General features: G+C 43.8%; 1 protein-coding gene across 5 annotated transcripts in view; it reads left to right on the forward strand.

Moving 5' to 3' along the window:
• The window catches only part of LOC141213661 (multidrug and toxin extrusion protein 2-like), a 111,544-nt gene that overhangs the window by 37,841 nt on the left and 54,855 nt on the right, over positions 1 to 18,848 (forward strand). For 4 of the 5 annotated variants that reach the window (XM_073665282.1, XM_073665290.1, XM_073665275.1 and 1 more), the window contains 4 exons: positions 481 to 549; positions 7,107 to 7,255; positions 17,460 to 17,502; positions 17,768 to 17,812. In XM_073665282.1, coding sequence (XP_073521383.1) covers positions 481 to 549; positions 7,107 to 7,255; positions 17,460 to 17,502; positions 17,768 to 17,812 — 306 coding nt within the window. The remainder of the gene's footprint in view (positions 1 to 480; positions 550 to 7,106; positions 7,256 to 17,459; positions 17,503 to 17,767; positions 17,813 to 18,848) is intronic. The other variant, XM_073665268.1, reaches the window with a different exon arrangement.

The following is an 18,848-nucleotide window of genomic DNA, read 5'->3' on the forward strand; positions in this document are numbered from 1 at the left end:
GAACAGCATCCCTGCCTAGCAGGAGGCAGGGACGCCGACGCTACAGAGCATATTATTCGTGCTGCACTGAGTAATTTAAAATACAAAAAAATAGCAGAATTGCAGTTTTTTTTCCATTTTTTTCCATGAAAAGAGTTAGTAAAATTAATCAAATGATGCCATTTAATAGAAAAAAAACATATAAAAAAACAACTCATCCTGCAAAACGAAAACCTGCATACAGCTGCTCCAACTGAAAAATAGGAAGCCATGACTGGCTGTAAGTAGTAACTCAAAAACAAGAAATAAAAAGCCAAAATTGACTAAGTAAGGTAGGGGTTAAAGACTGTGGTAATAAAGTAGGTAATAACTAGACTCATTAGTCTTTTCTTCTTACTTGTATTTCTTTCTTTTCCTTAAATGACTGAATTTTCTTTAATTCTGGACCTCAGTATAGAACATTCATCTGCCTATGTTTAACTGTTTATCATTATTTAACAGGTTATAAATGTAACCGGTATATCTGTGGGCGCTGGTTTAGCCTCTGCTTGCGATACCCTCATGTCTCAGGTATGTTTGACAGATACATAGCAGTAGTGTAGGTAAAAAATGTGTTGGATTGGTCTTGATACCAGTGTGGTCACAACCGACTGTCTTATAATAATAAACCAGTACTATAAGCAGGGCTGTGGAGCCGGTAAGCCAAACCTCCGACTCCTCAATTTCCATGACCCCGACTCCGACTCCCTCATACGTGGCTCATGGTTAAGTGATAAATTTACTGTAACACAGATTCATCTCAGCTAAAAGTCTACACCCTTACATCAGGAATAGGACAGACATTTATAGGACATTTCATAACTTTCCCAAATTCTTCTGAAAAAATATTCCCCACAAACTGCATTGAACTACTGCACCCAATTTATTATATATTTTAGGAGTTGGAGTCGGACCATTTTATACCGACTCCGACTCCACCAAAATGGACACCAACTCCGACTACACGACTCCGATTCCACAGCCCTGACTATAAGCTGCATGTGATGTCAAGAAGCTTATTGTATATTAGCTTACTATAATATTTGCTTCTGTGTCCAGTAAAATATTAGGTCATGTTCATACAGTACTTTTTTCATTGTTTTTTCCCAGAGTTCTAGCAGGAAAAACACTGTGTACATTACGCACATTTTTATGCATCTTTGATGCTTTCAGTTAAATGGGTAGAAAAACACTGAAAGAATTGACATCCTCCCTTTAAAAAAAAAACAAAAACGCACTGCAGCCTAAGAAGTGCAAGGGAAAAATGCATAATGTGAATGAGCTACTGAGAAATCTTTTTTATTTTCCTGTTACTGTAGAATGCTGTTTTTTTCTGAATAAGAAAATCACAGATAGAAAGCAGCAAAAAAGCTGAGTGTGAACAAGCCCTTAATATTCCTATTTTTCAGCGTCGGGGCCATGTACCAGTAGAATTGCTTGTAGAATAATTTTGTTTTAGTTGTAATGTCACAGTCAGCAACATATTTACCGTATTTTTCGGACTATAAGACGCACCGGACCATAAGACGCACCTAGGTTTTAGAGGAGGAAAATAAAAAAAAAAAATTAAGCAAAAAATGTGTTCATGATGCACTTTTAAGGGGGAGGGGGTCTTCTGCTGACACTGGTATAAGGGTAATGTCCCCCAATTCTGACAATATCCCCCATCCTGATATATATGCCCCCCCCCTTCCTTTTATACGTGGTCCCCATCCCCATCCTGGTATGCATGGAACCCCTCCATCCTGGTATGCATGGCACCCCTGATCCTTATCCTGGTATGCATGGCACCCCTCATCCCTATCCTGGTATGCATGGCACCCCTCATCCCTGTCCTGGTATGCATGGCACCCCTCATTCCTGTCCTGGTATGCATGGCACCCCTAATCCCTATCCTGATATGCATGGTACCCCTAATCCCTATCCTGGTATGCATGGCACCCCTAATCCCTATCCTGGTATGCTTGGCACAGCAATCCCCATCCTGGTATGCATGACACAGCAATCCCCATCCTGGTATGCATGGCACCCCTCATCCCTATCCTGATATGCATGGCACCCCTCATCCCTACCCTGGTATGCATGGCGCAGCAATCCCCATCCTGGTATGCATGGCACAGCAATCTCCATCCTGGTATGCATGGCACCCCTCATCCCTATCCTGATATGCATGGCACCCCTCATCCCTGTCCTGGTATGCATGGCACCCCTCATCCCTGTCCTGGTATGCATGGCACCCCTAATCCCCGTCCTGGTATGCATGGCACCTCTAATCCCTATCCTGGTATGCATGGCATCCCTAATCCCTATCCTGGTATGCATGGCACCCCTAATCCCTATCCTGGTATGCATGGCACCCCTAATCCCTATCCTGGTATGCATGGCACCCCTCATCCTTATCCTGGTATGTATGGCCCCCTCATCCTTATCCTAGTATGCATGGCCCCCTAATCCCCATCATGCTGCACATAAAAAAATAAATAAACACTCCTACTCACCTTTCTTCTGTCCTCCAGCACTGCGTCCTGTCTGCCCGCACTGATCTCTCCATGTGAGCCGTGCATGGTGTCACTGCCATGCGCGGCTCACAAGGAGAGATCAGCTGCCGGAAGTCACTGCTCCCCACGCCGGGACTGTGTGCGCGAGGAGCAGTGACTTCACTCTCCTTCATAGCCGGCACACAGTGTAGCCGCGCTTCAGCTCCTGCTGCTGCCGGGCTATCGCGTGTGCCCGCTTATTAAAGGGCATGAATATTCACCCCCTCCCCACGCCCATGGGCTTGGAGAGAGGTTGAATATTCATGCCATTTAACAGAGGGTACAGGCGATTCCGGCAGCAGCAGGAGCCGCGCTGCGGCTACACTGTGTGCTGCTATTAAGGAGCATGAATATTCAGTGCTCCCCACGCCCCATGGGCGTGGAGAGCAGTGAATATTCATTTTCTTTAGCAGCGGGGACAGTGTAGGCTGCAGTGCGTGGCTGCTGCCTCCTGTGCCCCGCTCCTCCACCGCTACCGCTCCCCCCACACCCCACATATATATACACCCCCCCCCCCAACATTCGGACTATAAGACGCACCCCCCATTTTCCTCCAAAATTTTGGAGGAAAAAAGTGCGTCTTATAGTCCGAAAAATACGGTATATAAATGTACGATTTAATGCTAAAATTTAGAAAGTGCAGGGCCTAAAAAGCTATTTCTTTTTTTATTTTAGTGTATAATGAAAAGATTTACAACTTTTTAATACACTGTTTAAAAACCAGCCTTTCACCATCTCTGCATGTTGTCAGTGAACAGAAACTTGTGCACATTCACGCATTTAAAATCTGTCTTGACCAAGTTCCGCTCATACATTACAACGTTTGTTACATGTATCTGCCATCTGGGTCTCCAGGCTATTACATTATCTCATGTGTGAGCAGCACTAGCTCAGGTCAGTTGTAAACCATAGGTGACAACAAGTATTTGATCAGGTTTTTTATGCCAAGGCCGCATTCACACTTTCAGTATTTGGTCAGTATTTTTGGTCAGTACTTGTAAGCTAAAACCAGGAATGGGTGATAAATACAGAAGTGGTGACGTGTTTCTATTATACTTTTCCTCTGATTGTTCCACTACTGATTTTAGCTTACAAATTCTGAGGTAAAATACTGACCAAATAAATGTATTTTTTTAAATATGTGGCTTTTTTCAATTTTCAGCTTTGATTGTCCCTTGTTGTGAATAGTAAAACCTGTGATCTAATGTGTATAGATGTGTTAACTGTCATTTTAATCCTGTCTTTTATGATAGTAAGACTGTTGAAAAGTCTACTGCAATATATAAAACAGGAAGAAAGAGACTTTATTAGGCTTATTGGGTACTATCAAAATGGGAAGATTTTTTTTATATATATATTAGGATGAAAAATAATAAATGTATTTTTTTAATTCTTTCAAAAACATTTTTAACATAAAACCTTGATTTAAATAATCGGTCATAAAAACATCATATATGGTGGATGATAGCTGTGTTATACAGCTAGCATCCGCCCCTAACAGGAGTCATTGGAGTTAGCTCTAATTGCTGTTGTTTAACCTATTAAATGCAGCTGGCAATTTATGACAGCGGCAGTTAAAGGGGTGGTCTAGAGGTCAAAGAGATTTTGTTCTAAATTTCTATCTACAACCCCTGGCAAAAATTATGGAATCACCAGGCTCGGAGGATGTTCATTCAGTTGTTTAATGTTGTTGAAAAAAAGCAGATCACAGACATGGCTCAAAACTAAAGTAATTTCAAATGACAACTTTAGAAACACTAAAAGAAATCAAGATTAAAAACGTGGTACTCAGTAAGGGTAATTTTTTTCAGACCAAGCAGAGGGAAAAAATTATGGAATCACTCAATTCTGAGGAAAAAATTATGGAATCATGAAAAACAAACACACAAAAGAACACTCCAATACATCACTAGTATTTTGTTGCACCACCTCTGGCTTAAATAACAGCTTGCAGTCTCTGAGGCATGGACTTAATGAGTGACAAACAGTACTCTTCATCAATCTGGCTCCAACTTTCTCTGATTGCTGTTGCCAGATCAGCTTTGCAGGTTGGAGCCTTGTCATGGACCATTTTCTTCAACTTCCACCAAAGATTTTCAATTGGATTGAGATCCGGACTATTTTCAGGCCATGACATTGACCTTATGTGTCTTCTTTCAAGGAATGTTTTCACAGTTTTTGCTCTATGGCAGGATGCATTATCATCTTGAAAAATGATGTCATCATCCCCAAACATCCTTTCAATTGATGGGATAAGAAACTGTCCAAAATATCAATGTAAACTTGGGCATTTATTGAAGATGTAATGACAGCCATCTCCCCAGTGCCTTTACCTGACATGCAGCGCCATATCATCAATGACTGTGGAAATTTGCATGTTCTCTTCATGCAGTCATCTTTATAAATCTCATTGGAACGGCACCAAACAAAAGTTCCAGCATCATCACCTTGCCCAATGCAGATTCGCGATTCATCACTGAATATGACTTTCATCCAGTCACCCACAGTCCATGATTGCTTTTCCTTAGCCCATTGTAACCTTGTTTTTTTCTGTTTAGGTGTTAATGATGGCTTATGTTTAGCTGTTCTGTATGTAAATCCCATTTCCTTTAGGCGGTTTCTTACAGTTCAGTCACAGACATTGACTCCAGTTTCCTCCCATTCGTTCCTCATTTGTTTTATTGTGCATTTCCTGTTTTGGAGACATATTGCTTTAAGTTTCCGGTCTTGACGCTTTGATGTCTTCCTTGGTCTACCAGTATGTTTGCCTTTAACAACCTTCCCATGTTGTTTGTATTTGGTCCAGATTTTAGACACAGATGACTGTGAACAACCAACATCTTTTGCAACATTGCGTGATGTTTTACCTTCTTTTAAGACTTTCATAATCCTCTCCTTTGTTTCAATTGACATCTCTCGTGTTGGAGCCATGATTCATGTCAGTCCACTTGATGCAACAACTCTCCAAGGTGTAATCACTCCTTTTTAGATGCAGACTAACGAGCAGATCTAATTTGATGCAGGTGTTAGTTTTGGAAATGAAAATTTACAGGATGATTCCATAATTTTTTCTTCAGAATTGAGTGATTCCATAATTTTTTCCCTCTGCTTGGTCTGAAAACAATTACCCTTACTGAGTACCACATTTTTAATCTTGATTTCTTTTAGTGTTTCTTAAAGCCCTAAAGTTGCCATTTTAAATTACTTTAGTTTTGTGCCATGTCTGTGATCTGCTTTTTTTCAACAACATTAAACAACTGAATGAACATCCTCCGAGCCCGGTGATTCCATAATTTTTGCCAGGGGTTGCATATGATGCTGTAATCTAAACTCATTTTCTAATATGCTTGCATTAAAAATTCCCCACCGCTCCCTAACTACACTATATATCAGCTATTATACTTTTTTCTCTACTTCCTGGACTACTTTCTCTAGTGTTGGATGACACTTTGTTGAGACGCTCGTTTGAGAGACGGGACTAGTCCCTGCACGCTGTCATTTTGCGATGTGCACAATGACAGCGCACCCTCTGTAGCCAGCTGTGATCAGTAGTAACACAGAGGAGAGCACACTGTCAGAGCACAGTGTCAGCGTACCCAGCATTCAAAGTCCAACACTGCCACCGCAAGTGACTGTGGGGGCGGCGCTTGTCTCTGAACGCTAGGTGCCCTGACAGTGTGACCTCCTCTGTGTTGCCGGCTCATTACGACTGATCTGATCCAGCAACACAGAGCATGCTGTGATTGTCATAAAGGATTTAAATTAATTTCTCCCCGCTCAAGTACTGACCACTGTTGTCAATTTTTGACCTTAGCAGTCACATGCCATATTTGCAAGTACCTCCACTCACGTGCTGGTATGGCAAGTCATCAGTCTATCAAAGTAAGCAAAGTCCTTCTGGGACCACCTGTATATAAACTGTGGGGTATTTAACAGGCAATGTTGTATTCTTTACACAACTCCTGCAGCTAGGCTCATGTCTTGAGCTCTCAGAATAAGCTCTAATCTTTATGTATTTTATGAGGTTTTAACTTTCATCCTTTCAGTTGTATTGTGTTTTCCTGTTGTCAGTTAACAATCTTTTGGAAACTATTTTTAAGGAATATTATTTATCAGTATCATATGCTGACAATGGAGCTAACATACAGAACTTGCATCCTGTGTTACTAACTTTTAGAACAAGGAATATGTTTTAAAGGGCATATGATGACACTAGAATCATATGACTATGAGTATAAAGCATCTCGACATTCTATCATCTTGTCTCAATAGTGGATTCTGTATCCATCAGGTCGAATGCTGTATCTCCAGGGGTTTAAAAAGCCAACTTTTTCTAAGAATGTATATTAAGAATGCAAGTGAGATGTAATGAAGACAAACATGCCATAGAGCTTACGTTTTGTATTTCCTTTCAGATGACTGGGCTCATGGTTGTATCAGTGCAGTCACATTACTAAAATGGATGATTCAGATGCGACTTTAGCATTTCGCAGCAAACGAGATATCCAGGGCCAAGATATTAAAAACCTATCAATTCCTCTTAATCCACAGGCCTATGGAGGAAAAAACTTGAAGCGTGTGGGAACAATCTTACAGAGAGGGATACTCATTTTGTTCCTGTGTTGTTTCCCATGCTGGGCCTTATTTATCAACACAGAACAACTGCTACTTCTGTGTAGACAGAACCCAAATGTTGCAAGGTAAGAATTGTTCTATTGCCATTCCTTTTAATTAATATTTAGGCCACGTTCACACGTTCGGTATTCGGTCATTATTTTACAGCAGTATTTGTAAGCCAAAACCAGGAGTGGGTGAAAAATGCAGAAGTGGTGACGTGTTTCTATTATACTTTTCCTCTGATTGTTTCTCTCCTGGTTTTGGCTGCTGGTGTAGGTCCACTGTGTTTTATCAAGACCAAAATCAGCGCAGCCTTCTACCAGGAAATTTTAGAGCACTTCATGCTTCCCTCTGCCAACAAGCTTTTAGGAGATGGAAATTTCATTCTCCAGCAGGACTTGGCATCTTACCTGGGCTAAGGGGAAAAAGACCTGGACTGTTGCTCAGTGGTCCAAGGTGTTGTTTTCAGATGAAAGTAAATTTTTCGTTTCATTTGGAAATCAAGGTGCCAGAGTCTGAAGGAGGAGTGGGGAGGCACACAATCCAAGCTGCTTGAGGTCTAGTGTGAAGTTTCCACAATCAGTGATGGTTTGGGGAGCCATGTCATCTGCTGGTGTAGGTCCACTGTGTTTTATCAAGACCAAAGTCAGCGCAGGAAATTTTAGAGCACTTCATGCTTCCCTCTGCCGACAAGCTTTTTGGTGATGGAAATTTCATTCTCCAGCAGGACTTGGCACCTGTCCACATTGCCAAAAGTACCAATACCTGGTTTAAAGACAACAGTATCACTGTGCTTGATTGGCCAACAAACTCGCCTGACCTTAACCCCATAGAGAATCTATGGAGTATTGTCAAGAGGAAGATGAGAGACACCAGACCCAACAATGCAGACGAGCTGAAGGCTGCTATCAAAGCAACCTGGGCTTCCATAACACCTCAGCAGTGCCACAGGCTGATCACCTCCATGCCACGCCGCATTGATGCAGTAATTGATGCAAAAGGAGCCTCGACCAAGTATTGAGTGCATTTACTGAACATACATTTCAGTAGGCCAACATTTCGGATTTTAAAATAATTTTTCAAGCTGTTGTTATAAAGTATTCTAATTTACTGAGATAATGACATTTGCGCTTTCATTGGCTGTAAGCCATAATCATCAACATTAACAGAAATAAACACTTGAAATAGATTACTCTGTTTGTAATGACTGTATATAATATATGAGTTTCACTTTTTGTATTGAAGAACTGAAATAAATTAACTTTTTGATGATATTCTAATGTTGTGAGAAGCTCCTGCATCTATTATATATATATATATATATATATATATATATATATATATATAGTACAGACCAAAAGTTTGGACACACCTTCTCATTTAAGGATTTTTCTGTATTTTCATGACTATGAAAATTGTACATTCACACTGAAGGCATCAAAACTCTGAATTAACACATGTGGAATTATATACTTAACAAAGAAGTGTGAAGCAACTGAAAATATGTCTTATATTCTAGGTTCTTCAAAGTAGCCACCTTTTGCTTTGATGACTGCTTTGCACACTCTTGGCATTCTCTTGATGAGCTTCAAGAGGTAGTCACCAGAAATGGTTTTCACTTCACAGGTGTGCCCTGTCAGGTTTAGTAAGTGGGATTTCTTGCCTTATAAATGGGGTTGGGACCATCAGTTGTGTTGTGCAGAAGTCAGGTGGATACACAGCTGATAGTCCTACTGAATAGACTGTTAGAATTTGTATTATGGCAAGAAAAAAGAAGCTAAGTAAAGAAAAACGAGTGGCCATCATTACTTTAAGAAATGAAGGTCAGTCAGTCTGAAAAATTGGGAAAACTTTGAAAGTGTCCCCAAGAGCAGTTGCAAAAACCATCAAGCGCTACAAAGAAACTGGCTCACATGAGGACCACCCCAGGAAAGGAAGACCAAGAGTCACCTCTGCTTCTGAGGATAAGTTTATCCGAGTCACCAGCCTCAGAAATCGCAGGTTAACAGCAGCTCAGATTAGTGACCAGGTCAATGCCACACACAGTTCTAGCAGCAGACACATTTCTTCAACAACTGTTAAGAGGAGACTTTGTGCAGCAGGCCTTCATGGTAAAATAGCTGCTAGGAAACCACTGCTAAGGACGGGCAACAAGCAGAAGAGACTTGTTTGGGCTAAAGAACACAAGGAATGGACATTAGACCAGTGGAAATGTGTGCTTTGGTCTGATGAGTCCAAATTTGACATCTTTGGTTCCAACCACCGTGTCTTTGTGCGACGCAGAAAAGGTGAATGGATGGACTCTACATGCCTGGTTCCCACCGTGAAGCATGAAGGAGGAGGTGTGATGGTGTGGTGGTGCTTTGCTGGTGACACTGTTGGGGATTTATTCAAAATTGAAGGCATACTGAACCAGCATGGCTACCACAGCATCTTGCAGCGGCATGCTATTCCATCCAGTTTGCGTTTAGTTGGACCATCATTTATTTTTCAATAGGACAATGACCCCAAACACACCTCCAGGCTGTGTAAGGGCTATTTGACCAAGCAGGATGAGGAGGAGTGATGGGGTGCTAGTCAGATGACCTGGCCTCCACAGTCACCAGACCTGAACCTAATCGAGATGGTTTGGGGTGAGCTGGACCGTAGAGTGAAGGCAAAAGGGCCAACAAGTGCTAAGCATCTCTGGGAACTCCTTCAAGATTGTTGGAAGACCATTTCCGGTGACTACCTCTTGAAGCTCATTAAGAGAATGCCAAGAGTGTGTAAAGCAGTCATCAAAGCAAAAGGTGGCTACTTTGAAGAACCTAGAATATAAGACATATTTTCAGTTGTATCACACTTTTTGTTGAGTATATAATTCCACATGTGTTAATTCATAGTTTTGATGCCTTCAGTGTGAATGTACAATTTTCATAGTCATGAAAATACAGAAAAATCTTTAAATGAGAAGGTGTGTCCAAACTTTTGGTCTGTACTGTATATATATATATATATATATATATATATATATATATATATATATACACACCGTATTTTTCAGACCATAAGTCGCACTTTTTTCCCCCCAAATTTGGGAGGAAAATGGGGGGTGCGTCTTAATGTCCGAACGTTGCGTACCTGCGGCGGTGGTGGAGCGGGATCTCCCTCCTTCAAGGTGGCGGTGGCAGCAAAGGAGGAGGAGGTGAGATGCTGTGGGTGCCTGGCTGGGGGCTGTGGGTGTCTGGCTGGGGGCCAGCGCGGGTTGGACTGAATGCGGGCAGTGTCTGACTGCGGGCCGGGGCGGTGAGCGGCGCAGGTTTCCAGTGTGCGCGGTCACTTCCTGAAGCTGTGATCCACAGGAAAATAGCTGCCCGAGCCAGCGCATGCGCTGACTTGTAGCTTGGGTGGCCATTTTCCTGTAATCCACAGCTTCAGGAAGATGGCTACGCACAACGGAAACCTGTGCCGTTCACCGCCCCGGCCCTCAGTCAGACACTGCCCTCATCCAGTCTAAACCCAGCCAGACACCTGCGGCCCCCAGCCAGACACCCGCGGCCCCCAGCCAGTCACCCGCAGCACCTCTCCTCCTCCTCCTTTGCTGTTGCCGCCACCACCGGTCACGGTCCCCAGGCAGGCCTCGGCGGCACGCAGCCAGACCCCGGTCCCTGCCCTTAGGCAGGCCCCTAACGCAAAACACTGTCCCCGGCCCTCAGCCGGGGCCCGGCCCCCAGCCATGCACCGGTCCTCAGCCAGGCCCCCAGCCATGCACTGGGCCTCAGCCAGGCCCCAGCCCCCAGCCAGGCCTCAGCCCCCAGCCAGGAGCGGCCCCCAGCCTGGCATCTGGCCCCAGCCATCTCTTCTGCTGCAGCCGCCAGGTTCCTGAGGGAGGGAACGGAGGGCCCTGCAATCCTGCTCCACCGCAACTCCCCGCTGCTGGAGCACAGGATTCCTGAAGGACCCTGCGTCCTGTGACCCTCGCTCCACCGACCCCCAGGTAAGATACTGTACCTATTAAGACTATAAGACCGACCCCATCTTATAAAAATATTTTTTTTTCTATATTCCACCCCAAAATTTGGGGTGCGTCTTATGGTCCGGTGCGTCTTATAGTCCGAAAAATACGGTATATATAGATATAGATAGATATATATCTATATAGATATATATATCTATATAGATTTATATATGTAGTGAAGAATATTTCCATAGAAAACTACCGTATATTCCGGCGTATAAGACGACTTTTGAAGACTGAAAAATCTTCTGTCTAGTCTGGGGTCGTCTTATACGCCGGTAATGCTTTTGAACTTTCAGAAATTGACATGCGGGGATACTCTGGGGGTGTTAATAAGCTGCCGTGGCCGTATCCCTGCCATGTCGGAGTTAATATAAGGTGGAGGGAGTTAAAATACGGCGGCGGTAGGTCCAGACAGTCAGCGCTTCTGTGCTGAAACTGACACATCGCTGCGTATTCCCAGCTCCGGACACAGCGCAGGGCTTCTGTGCCGACAGCTTTCACTTGTCACAGAAGCGCTGCGCTGTGTCCGGAGCAGGGAAGTTCGCATCGCTTCTGTGACAATATATGAAAAGCCGGCAATTCAGCAGCGGCATAAGCCGGCACCCGACAATTTAAAATAGAAAGAATAGAGCATCACACATAGATTAGATAGATAGAAACATGTCAGTCACATATATATGAAGTACAGTGACAGTATTGCTTACTGTACTTGTCATTTAGTGTAAAGGATTTATTAAAACAAATAATAGTGTTTTCATGCACCGTCTCTTTAAGAAAGCCGGCCGGCAATTCAGCATCTGTACCCGACAATTTATAACAGACAGAATAGAGCTTCACACATAGATTAGATAGATAGAAACATGTCAGTCACATATATATGAAGTACAGTGATAGTGTTGGTTACTGTACTTGTCATTTAGTATTAAAATAAAGGATTTATTATTAAAAATATTGGCGTGGGGTTCCCCTTAATTTTAGGCTCTAGCGGAGGTTAAGCAGACAGCTGGGGCAAATGTTTGAAGCCTGGGAAGGGGGTAATACCCACGGAGCTTCCCAGGCTACTAATATGAGCCCCCAGCTGAATACCTAGCCTTTACTAGCTATTAAAATGGGGGATCCCAAAAAAATGACGTGGGGTCCCCCCTATTTTAATAGCTAGCAAAGGCTAGGCAGACAGCTGGAGGCTGATATTAATAGCCCAGGAAGGGTGCCATGAATATTGGCCCCCTCCCAGGCTAGAAACACCAGCCGTCAGCCGCCCCAGAAATGGCGCATCCATAGGATGCGCCAATTCTGGCACTTAGCCTCGCTCTTCCACGCTGCCCTGGTGCGGTGGCAGGGGGTAATAGGGCTGGGGTTGATGTCAGCTTATAATGCCAGCTGACATCAAGCCCAGGATAGTAATGGAGAGGCGTCTATAAGACACCCCCATTACTAAGCCCATAGTCAAAGTTAAAAAAAAACACAAACACCCAGAATAAAGTCCTTTAATTGAAATAAAGACACAATTCTTTATTGTTCTAAATTAAACCATACTTACCGTCACGCCCATTCCAGCTGAAGCCAACGATCTCCTGTAATAAAAATAAAATAATAAAGCAACCTCATCCTTACCTTTCCATGGTTCCCACGACAGCTTCAGCTCTGCTACATCGAGATGACAGGCTGGACCGCAGCAGAACGCCGCCATCCAGCCTGTCATCCCGCAGACACTGAGAAGAGCAGGCATGCTTGCGCTCCACATTGTCTCTCTGTGACGGCATAAAGATGAGCCGAGGTCATGTCCAATGAACTCGGCTCACCTCATGCACGTCACTTACAGCGTGGGAGAATTCTCACGCTGAAGCGCTGAGTGCAGGAGAATTTTCCCACGCTGTCAGTGAGGTGCATGAGGTGAGCTGAGTTCATTGGACATGAGCTCACCTCATGCACGTCACTGACAGCGTGGGAGAATTCTCCTGCACTCAGCACTTCAGCGTGAGAATTTTCCCACGCTGTCAGTGACGTGCATGAGGTGAGCCGAGTTCATTGGACATGACCTCGGCTCATCTGGATGCCGTCACAGCGAGACACTGAGGAGCGCAAGCATGCCTGCTCTTCTCAGTGTCTGCGGGATGACAGGCTGAATGGCAGCGTTCTGCTGCGGTCCAGCCTGTCATCTCGATGTAGCAGAGCTGAAGCTGTCGTGGGAACCATGGAAAGGTAAGGATGAGGTTGGTTTATTATTTTTCTTTTATTGCAGGAGATCGTTGGCTTCAGCTGGAATGGGCGTGATGGTAGGTATGGTTTAATTTAGAACAATAAAGAATTGTGTGTTTATTTCAATTAAAGGACTTTATTCTGGGTGTTGTGTTTTTTTTAAATACTTTACTAGAAATTCATGGCGGTCATGTCTAATACTGGCGTGACCCCATGAATTTTGGGCTTGGGGCCAGCTGATAATACCAAGCTGGCTCTAACCCCTTTATTACCCAGTGAGCCACGGCACCAGGGCCCTGGATGAGTTGGGTACAGCGCCAGAAGATGGCGCTTCTATGAATGCGCCATTTTCCGGGGTGGCTGCGGACTGCAATTTGCAGCGGGGGGGGCCCAGAAAGCTTGGGCCTCCCTGCGCTGCAGATTCCAGCCCCCAGCTGCCTAGTTGTACCTGGCTGGACACAAAAATAGGGCGAAGCCCCACGTATTTTTTTTTTAATTATTTCATGAAATTCATGAAATAATTAAGAAAAAAAGGCCTTCCCTATATTGTTGTGTCCGGCCAGGTACAAATAGTCAGCTGGTGGTTGGGGGCAGCCCGTTCCTGCCTGCTGTACCTGGCTGGACACAAATATAGTGCGAAGCCCCACTTCAATTTTTTTTAATTATTTCATGAAATTCATGAAATAATTAAGAAAAAAAGGGCTTCCCTATATTGTTGTGTCCGGCCAGGTACAAATAGGCAGCTGGTGGATGGGGGCAGCCCGTTCCTGCCTGCTGTACCTGGCTGGACACAAATATAGTGCGAAGCCCCACTTCAATTTTTTTTAATTATTTCATGAAATTCATGAAATAATTAAGAAAAAAAGGGCTTCCCTATATTGTTGTGTCCGGCCAGGTACAAATAGGCAGCTGGTGGATGGGGGCAGCCCGTTCCTGCCTGCTGTACCTGGCTGGACACAAATATAGTGCGAAGCCCCACTTCAATTTTTTTTAATTATTTCATGAAATTCATGAAATAATTAAGAAAAAAAGGGCTTCCCTATATTGTTGTGTCTGGCCAGGTACAAATAGGCAGCTGGTTGATGGGGGCAGCCCGTTCCTGCCTGCTGTACCTGGCTGGACACAAATATAGTGCGAAGCCCCACTTAAATTTTTTTAAATTATTTCAGGAAATTCATGAAATAATTTAAAAAAAATTGACGTGGGGCTTCGCACTATATTTGTGTCCAGCCAGGTACAGCAGGCAGGAACGGGCTGCCCCCAACCACCAGCTGCCTATTTGTACCTGGCCGGACACAACAATATAGGGAAGCCCTTTTTTTCTTAATTATTTCATGAAATAATTTAAAGAAAATTGACGTGGGGCTTCGCCCTGTTTTTGTGTCCAGCCAGGTACAACTAGGCAGCTGGGGGCTGGAATCCGCAGCGCAGGGAGGCCCAAGCTTTCTGGGCCACCCCCGCTGCAAATTGCAGTCCGCAGCCACCCCGGAAAATGGCGCGTTCATAGAAGCGCCATCTTCTGGCGCTGTACCCAACTCATCCAGGGCCCTGATGCGGTGGCTCACTGGGTAATAAAGGGGTTAGGGCCAGCTTGGCATTATCAGCTGGCCCTAAGCCCAAAATTCATGGGGTCACGCCAATATTAGACATGACCACCATGAATTTCTAGTAAAGTATTTAAAAAAAACACAACACCCAGAAAAAAGTCCTTTAATTGAAATAAACACACAATTCTTTATTGTTCTAAATTAAACCATACTTACCGTCACGCCCATTCCAGCTGAAGCCAACGATCTCCTGAAATAAAAGAAAAATAATAAAGCATCATCATCCTTACCTTTCCATGGTTCCCATGACAGCTTCAGCTCTGCTACATCGAGATGACAGGCTGGACCGCAGCAGAACGCTGCCATCCAGCCTGTCATCCCGCAGACACTGAGAAGCGCAGGCTTGCTTGCGCTCCACAGTGTCTCTCTGTGAGGGCATCCAGATGAGCCGAGTTAATGTCCAATGAACTCGGCTCACCTCATGCACGTCACTGACAGCGTGGGAAAATTCTCCTGCACTCAGCGCTTCAGCGTGGGAGAATTCTCACACTGAAGCGCTGAGTGCAGGAGAATTCTCCCACGCTGTCAGTGACGTGCAGGAGGTGAGCTGAGTTCATTGGACATGAGCTCACCTTATGCACGTCACTGACAGCGTGGGAAAATTCTCCTGCACTCAGCGCTTCAGCGTGGGAGAATTCTCACGCTGAAGCGCTGAGTGCAGGAGAATTCTCCCACGCTGTCAGTGACGTGCAGGAGGTGAGCTGAGTTCATTGGACATGAGCTCACCTTATGCACGTCACTGACAGCGTGGGAGAAGTCTCCTGCACTCAGCGCTTCAGCGTGAGAATTTTCCCACGCTGTCAGTGACGTGCATGAGGTGCGCCGAGTTCATTGGACATGAACTCGTCTCATCTTTATACCGTCACAGCCAGACACTGCAGAGCGCAAGCATGCCTGCGCTTCTCAGTGTCTGCGGGATGACAGGCTGGATGGCAGCGTTCTGCTGCGGTCCAGCCTGTCATCTCGATGTAGCAGAGCTGAAGCTGTCGTGGGAACCATGGAAAGGTAAGGATGATGTTGCTTTATTATTTTTCTTTTATTGCAGGAGATCGTTGGCTTCAGCTGGAATGGGCGTGATGGTAAGTATGGTTTAATTTAGAACAATAAAGGATTGTGTCTTTATTTCAATTAAAGGACTTTATTCTGGGTGTTTGTGTTTTCTTTTAACTTTGACTATGGGGTTAGTAATGGGGGTGTCTTATAGACGCCTCTCCATTACTAACCTGGGCTTGATGTCAGCTGGCATTATAAGCTGACATCAACCCCAGCCCTATTACCCCCTGCCACCGCTACAGGGCAGCGTGGAAGAGCGAGGCTAAGTGCCAGAATTGGCGCATCCTATGAATGCGCCATTTCTGGGGCGGCTGACGGCTGGTGTTTCTAGCCTGGGAGGGGGCCAATATTCATGGCTCCCTTCCTGGGCTATTAATATCAGCCCCCAGCTGTCTGCCTAGCCTTTGCTAGCTATTAAATTAGGGGGGACCCCACGTCATTTTTTTGGGGGGGTCCCCCATTTTAATAGCTAGTAAAGGCTATGTATTCAGCTGGGGGCTCATATTAGTAGCCTGGGAAGCTCCGTGGGTATTACCCCCTTCCCAGGCTTCAAACATCTGCCCCAGCTGTCTGCTTAACCTCCGCTAGAGACTAAAATTAAGGGGAACCCCACGCCAATTTTTTTTAATAATAAATCCTTTATTTTAATACTAAATGACAAGTACAGTAACCAACACTATCACTGTACTTCATATATATGTGACTGACATGTTTCTATCTATCTAATCTATGTGTGAAGCTCTATTCTGTCTGTTATAAATTGTCGGGTACAGATGCTGAATTGCCGGCCGGCTTTTTTAAAGAGACAGTGCATGAAAACACTATTATATTTTTTAATAAATCCTTTACACTAAATGACAAGTACAGTAAGCAACACTGTCACTGTACTTCATATATATGTGACTGACATGTTTCTATCTAATCTATGTGTGAGGCTCTATTCCTTCTTGTCTAAATTGTCGGGTACCGGTGTATGCCGCTGCTGAATTGCCGGCCGGCTTTTTTAAAGAAAGCGTCTTCTGAGCAGTTTGTCAGCTTTTGGACACCTTTGAAGGTGTTTTCTATGTGTTTCTATGTGTTTTTGTTTGCCTGCCATTGGTTTTAACGGTGTTCGACGGTGTTCTAAGGTGTTCGACGAACAGTTCGACGAACAGTTCCTCGAACATCCCGGTGTTCGACGAACCGAACCGAACCCGAACACTACGGGGGTGGCTCAACACTAGTCCTCATATGTGTATCATGTAGAAAATGTTTATTTCTTTGCTTTTATGGATGAAGCAATTAAAGTTAATTTTTACAAGATGATGTCACACAGGTTACTCATCTATCACAAGATTACATGAATGACCTCAATCGCATGTTGACTTTGATCTGAGTTCATTAATAAGTTCCCAGGTTTTTAATGCAGATATTTTTTTTCTTTTTCAGGTTAACCCAAACTTACGTGATGATATTTACTCCTGCTCTCCCTGTAAGTTCTGCCTTTTGGTCATTACACTTTACATTACTGAAGCAAGGAAAGGATCAAGATAGTTATTTGAGTTGCAGACAGATAAATATCTTCACTGTACAAATGATGTATATTTTCATTGACATTGATGCGAAAGGAACATTTTTCACATTACTACATTTAAAATTCCTAAAGAGCAAACACATCAGCCATTCACACACCTCCTTATGGCTTTTTCTCATTTTAATGACACGTGTGTTGCTTTATTTTTGATTTTCCATTACAGGCAGTGTTCCTTTATCAGCTACAGACACGATATTTACAAAACCAGGTACCGTATATATTATGAAATTTGCAGTCATTCAAATTTGGGTTGTTTCTTTTTGTGTTTTAATTATACAGGTGCTTCTCACTAAATTAGAATATCATCAAAAAGTTAATGTATTTCAGTTCTTCAATGCAAAAAGTGAAACTCATATATTACATAGTCATTACAAACAGAGTGATCTATTTCAAGTGTTTATTTCTGTTAATGTTGATGATTATGGCTTACAGCCAATGAAAACATAAAAGTCATTATCTCAGTAAATTAGAATACTTTATAACAGCTTGAAAAATGTTTTTAAAGTCCGAAATGTTGGCCTACTGAAATGTATGTTCAGTAAATGCACTCAATACTTGGTCGGGGCTCCTTTTGCATCAATTACTGCATCAATGCGGCGTGGCATGGAGGCGATCAGCCTGTGGCACTGCTGAGGTGTTATGGAAGCCCAGGTTGCTTTGATAGCAGCCTTCAGCTCATCTGCATTGTTGGGTCTGGTGTCTCTCATCTTCCTGTTGACAATACTCCATAGATTCTCTATGGGGTTTAGGTCAGGCGAGTTTGTTGGCCAATCAAGCACAGTGATACTGTTGTTTATAAACCAGGAATTGGTACTTTTGGCAGTGTGGACAGGTGCCAAGTCCTGCTGGAGAATGAAATTTCCATCTCCAAAAAGCTTGTCGGCAGAGGGAAGCATGAAGTGCTCTAAAATTTCATTGTAGACGGCTGCGCTGACTTTGGTCTTGATAAAACACAGTGGACCTACACCAGCGGATGACATGGCTCCCCAAACCATCACTGATTGTGGAAACTTCACACTAGATCTCAAGCAGCTTGGATTGTGGCCTCTCCACTCTTCCTCCAGACTCTGGGACCTTGATTTCCAAATGAAATGCAAAATTTACTTTCATCTGAAAACAATACCTTGGACCACTGAGCAACAGTCCAGGTCTTTTTCTCCTTGGCCCAGGTAAGACACTTCTGGCATTGTCTATTGGTCATGAGTGGCTTGACACAAGGAATGCGACACTTGTAGCCCATGTCC

Source organism: Phyllobates terribilis, unplaced genomic scaffold (genome assembly GCF_046119375.1).
Source record: "Phyllobates terribilis strain yellow unplaced genomic scaffold, ASM4611937v1 Scaffold_2__4_contigs__length_985480577, whole genome shotgun sequence".
In the NCBI taxonomy this organism is placed as follows: domain Eukaryota; kingdom Metazoa; phylum Chordata; class Amphibia; order Anura; family Dendrobatidae; genus Phyllobates; species Phyllobates terribilis.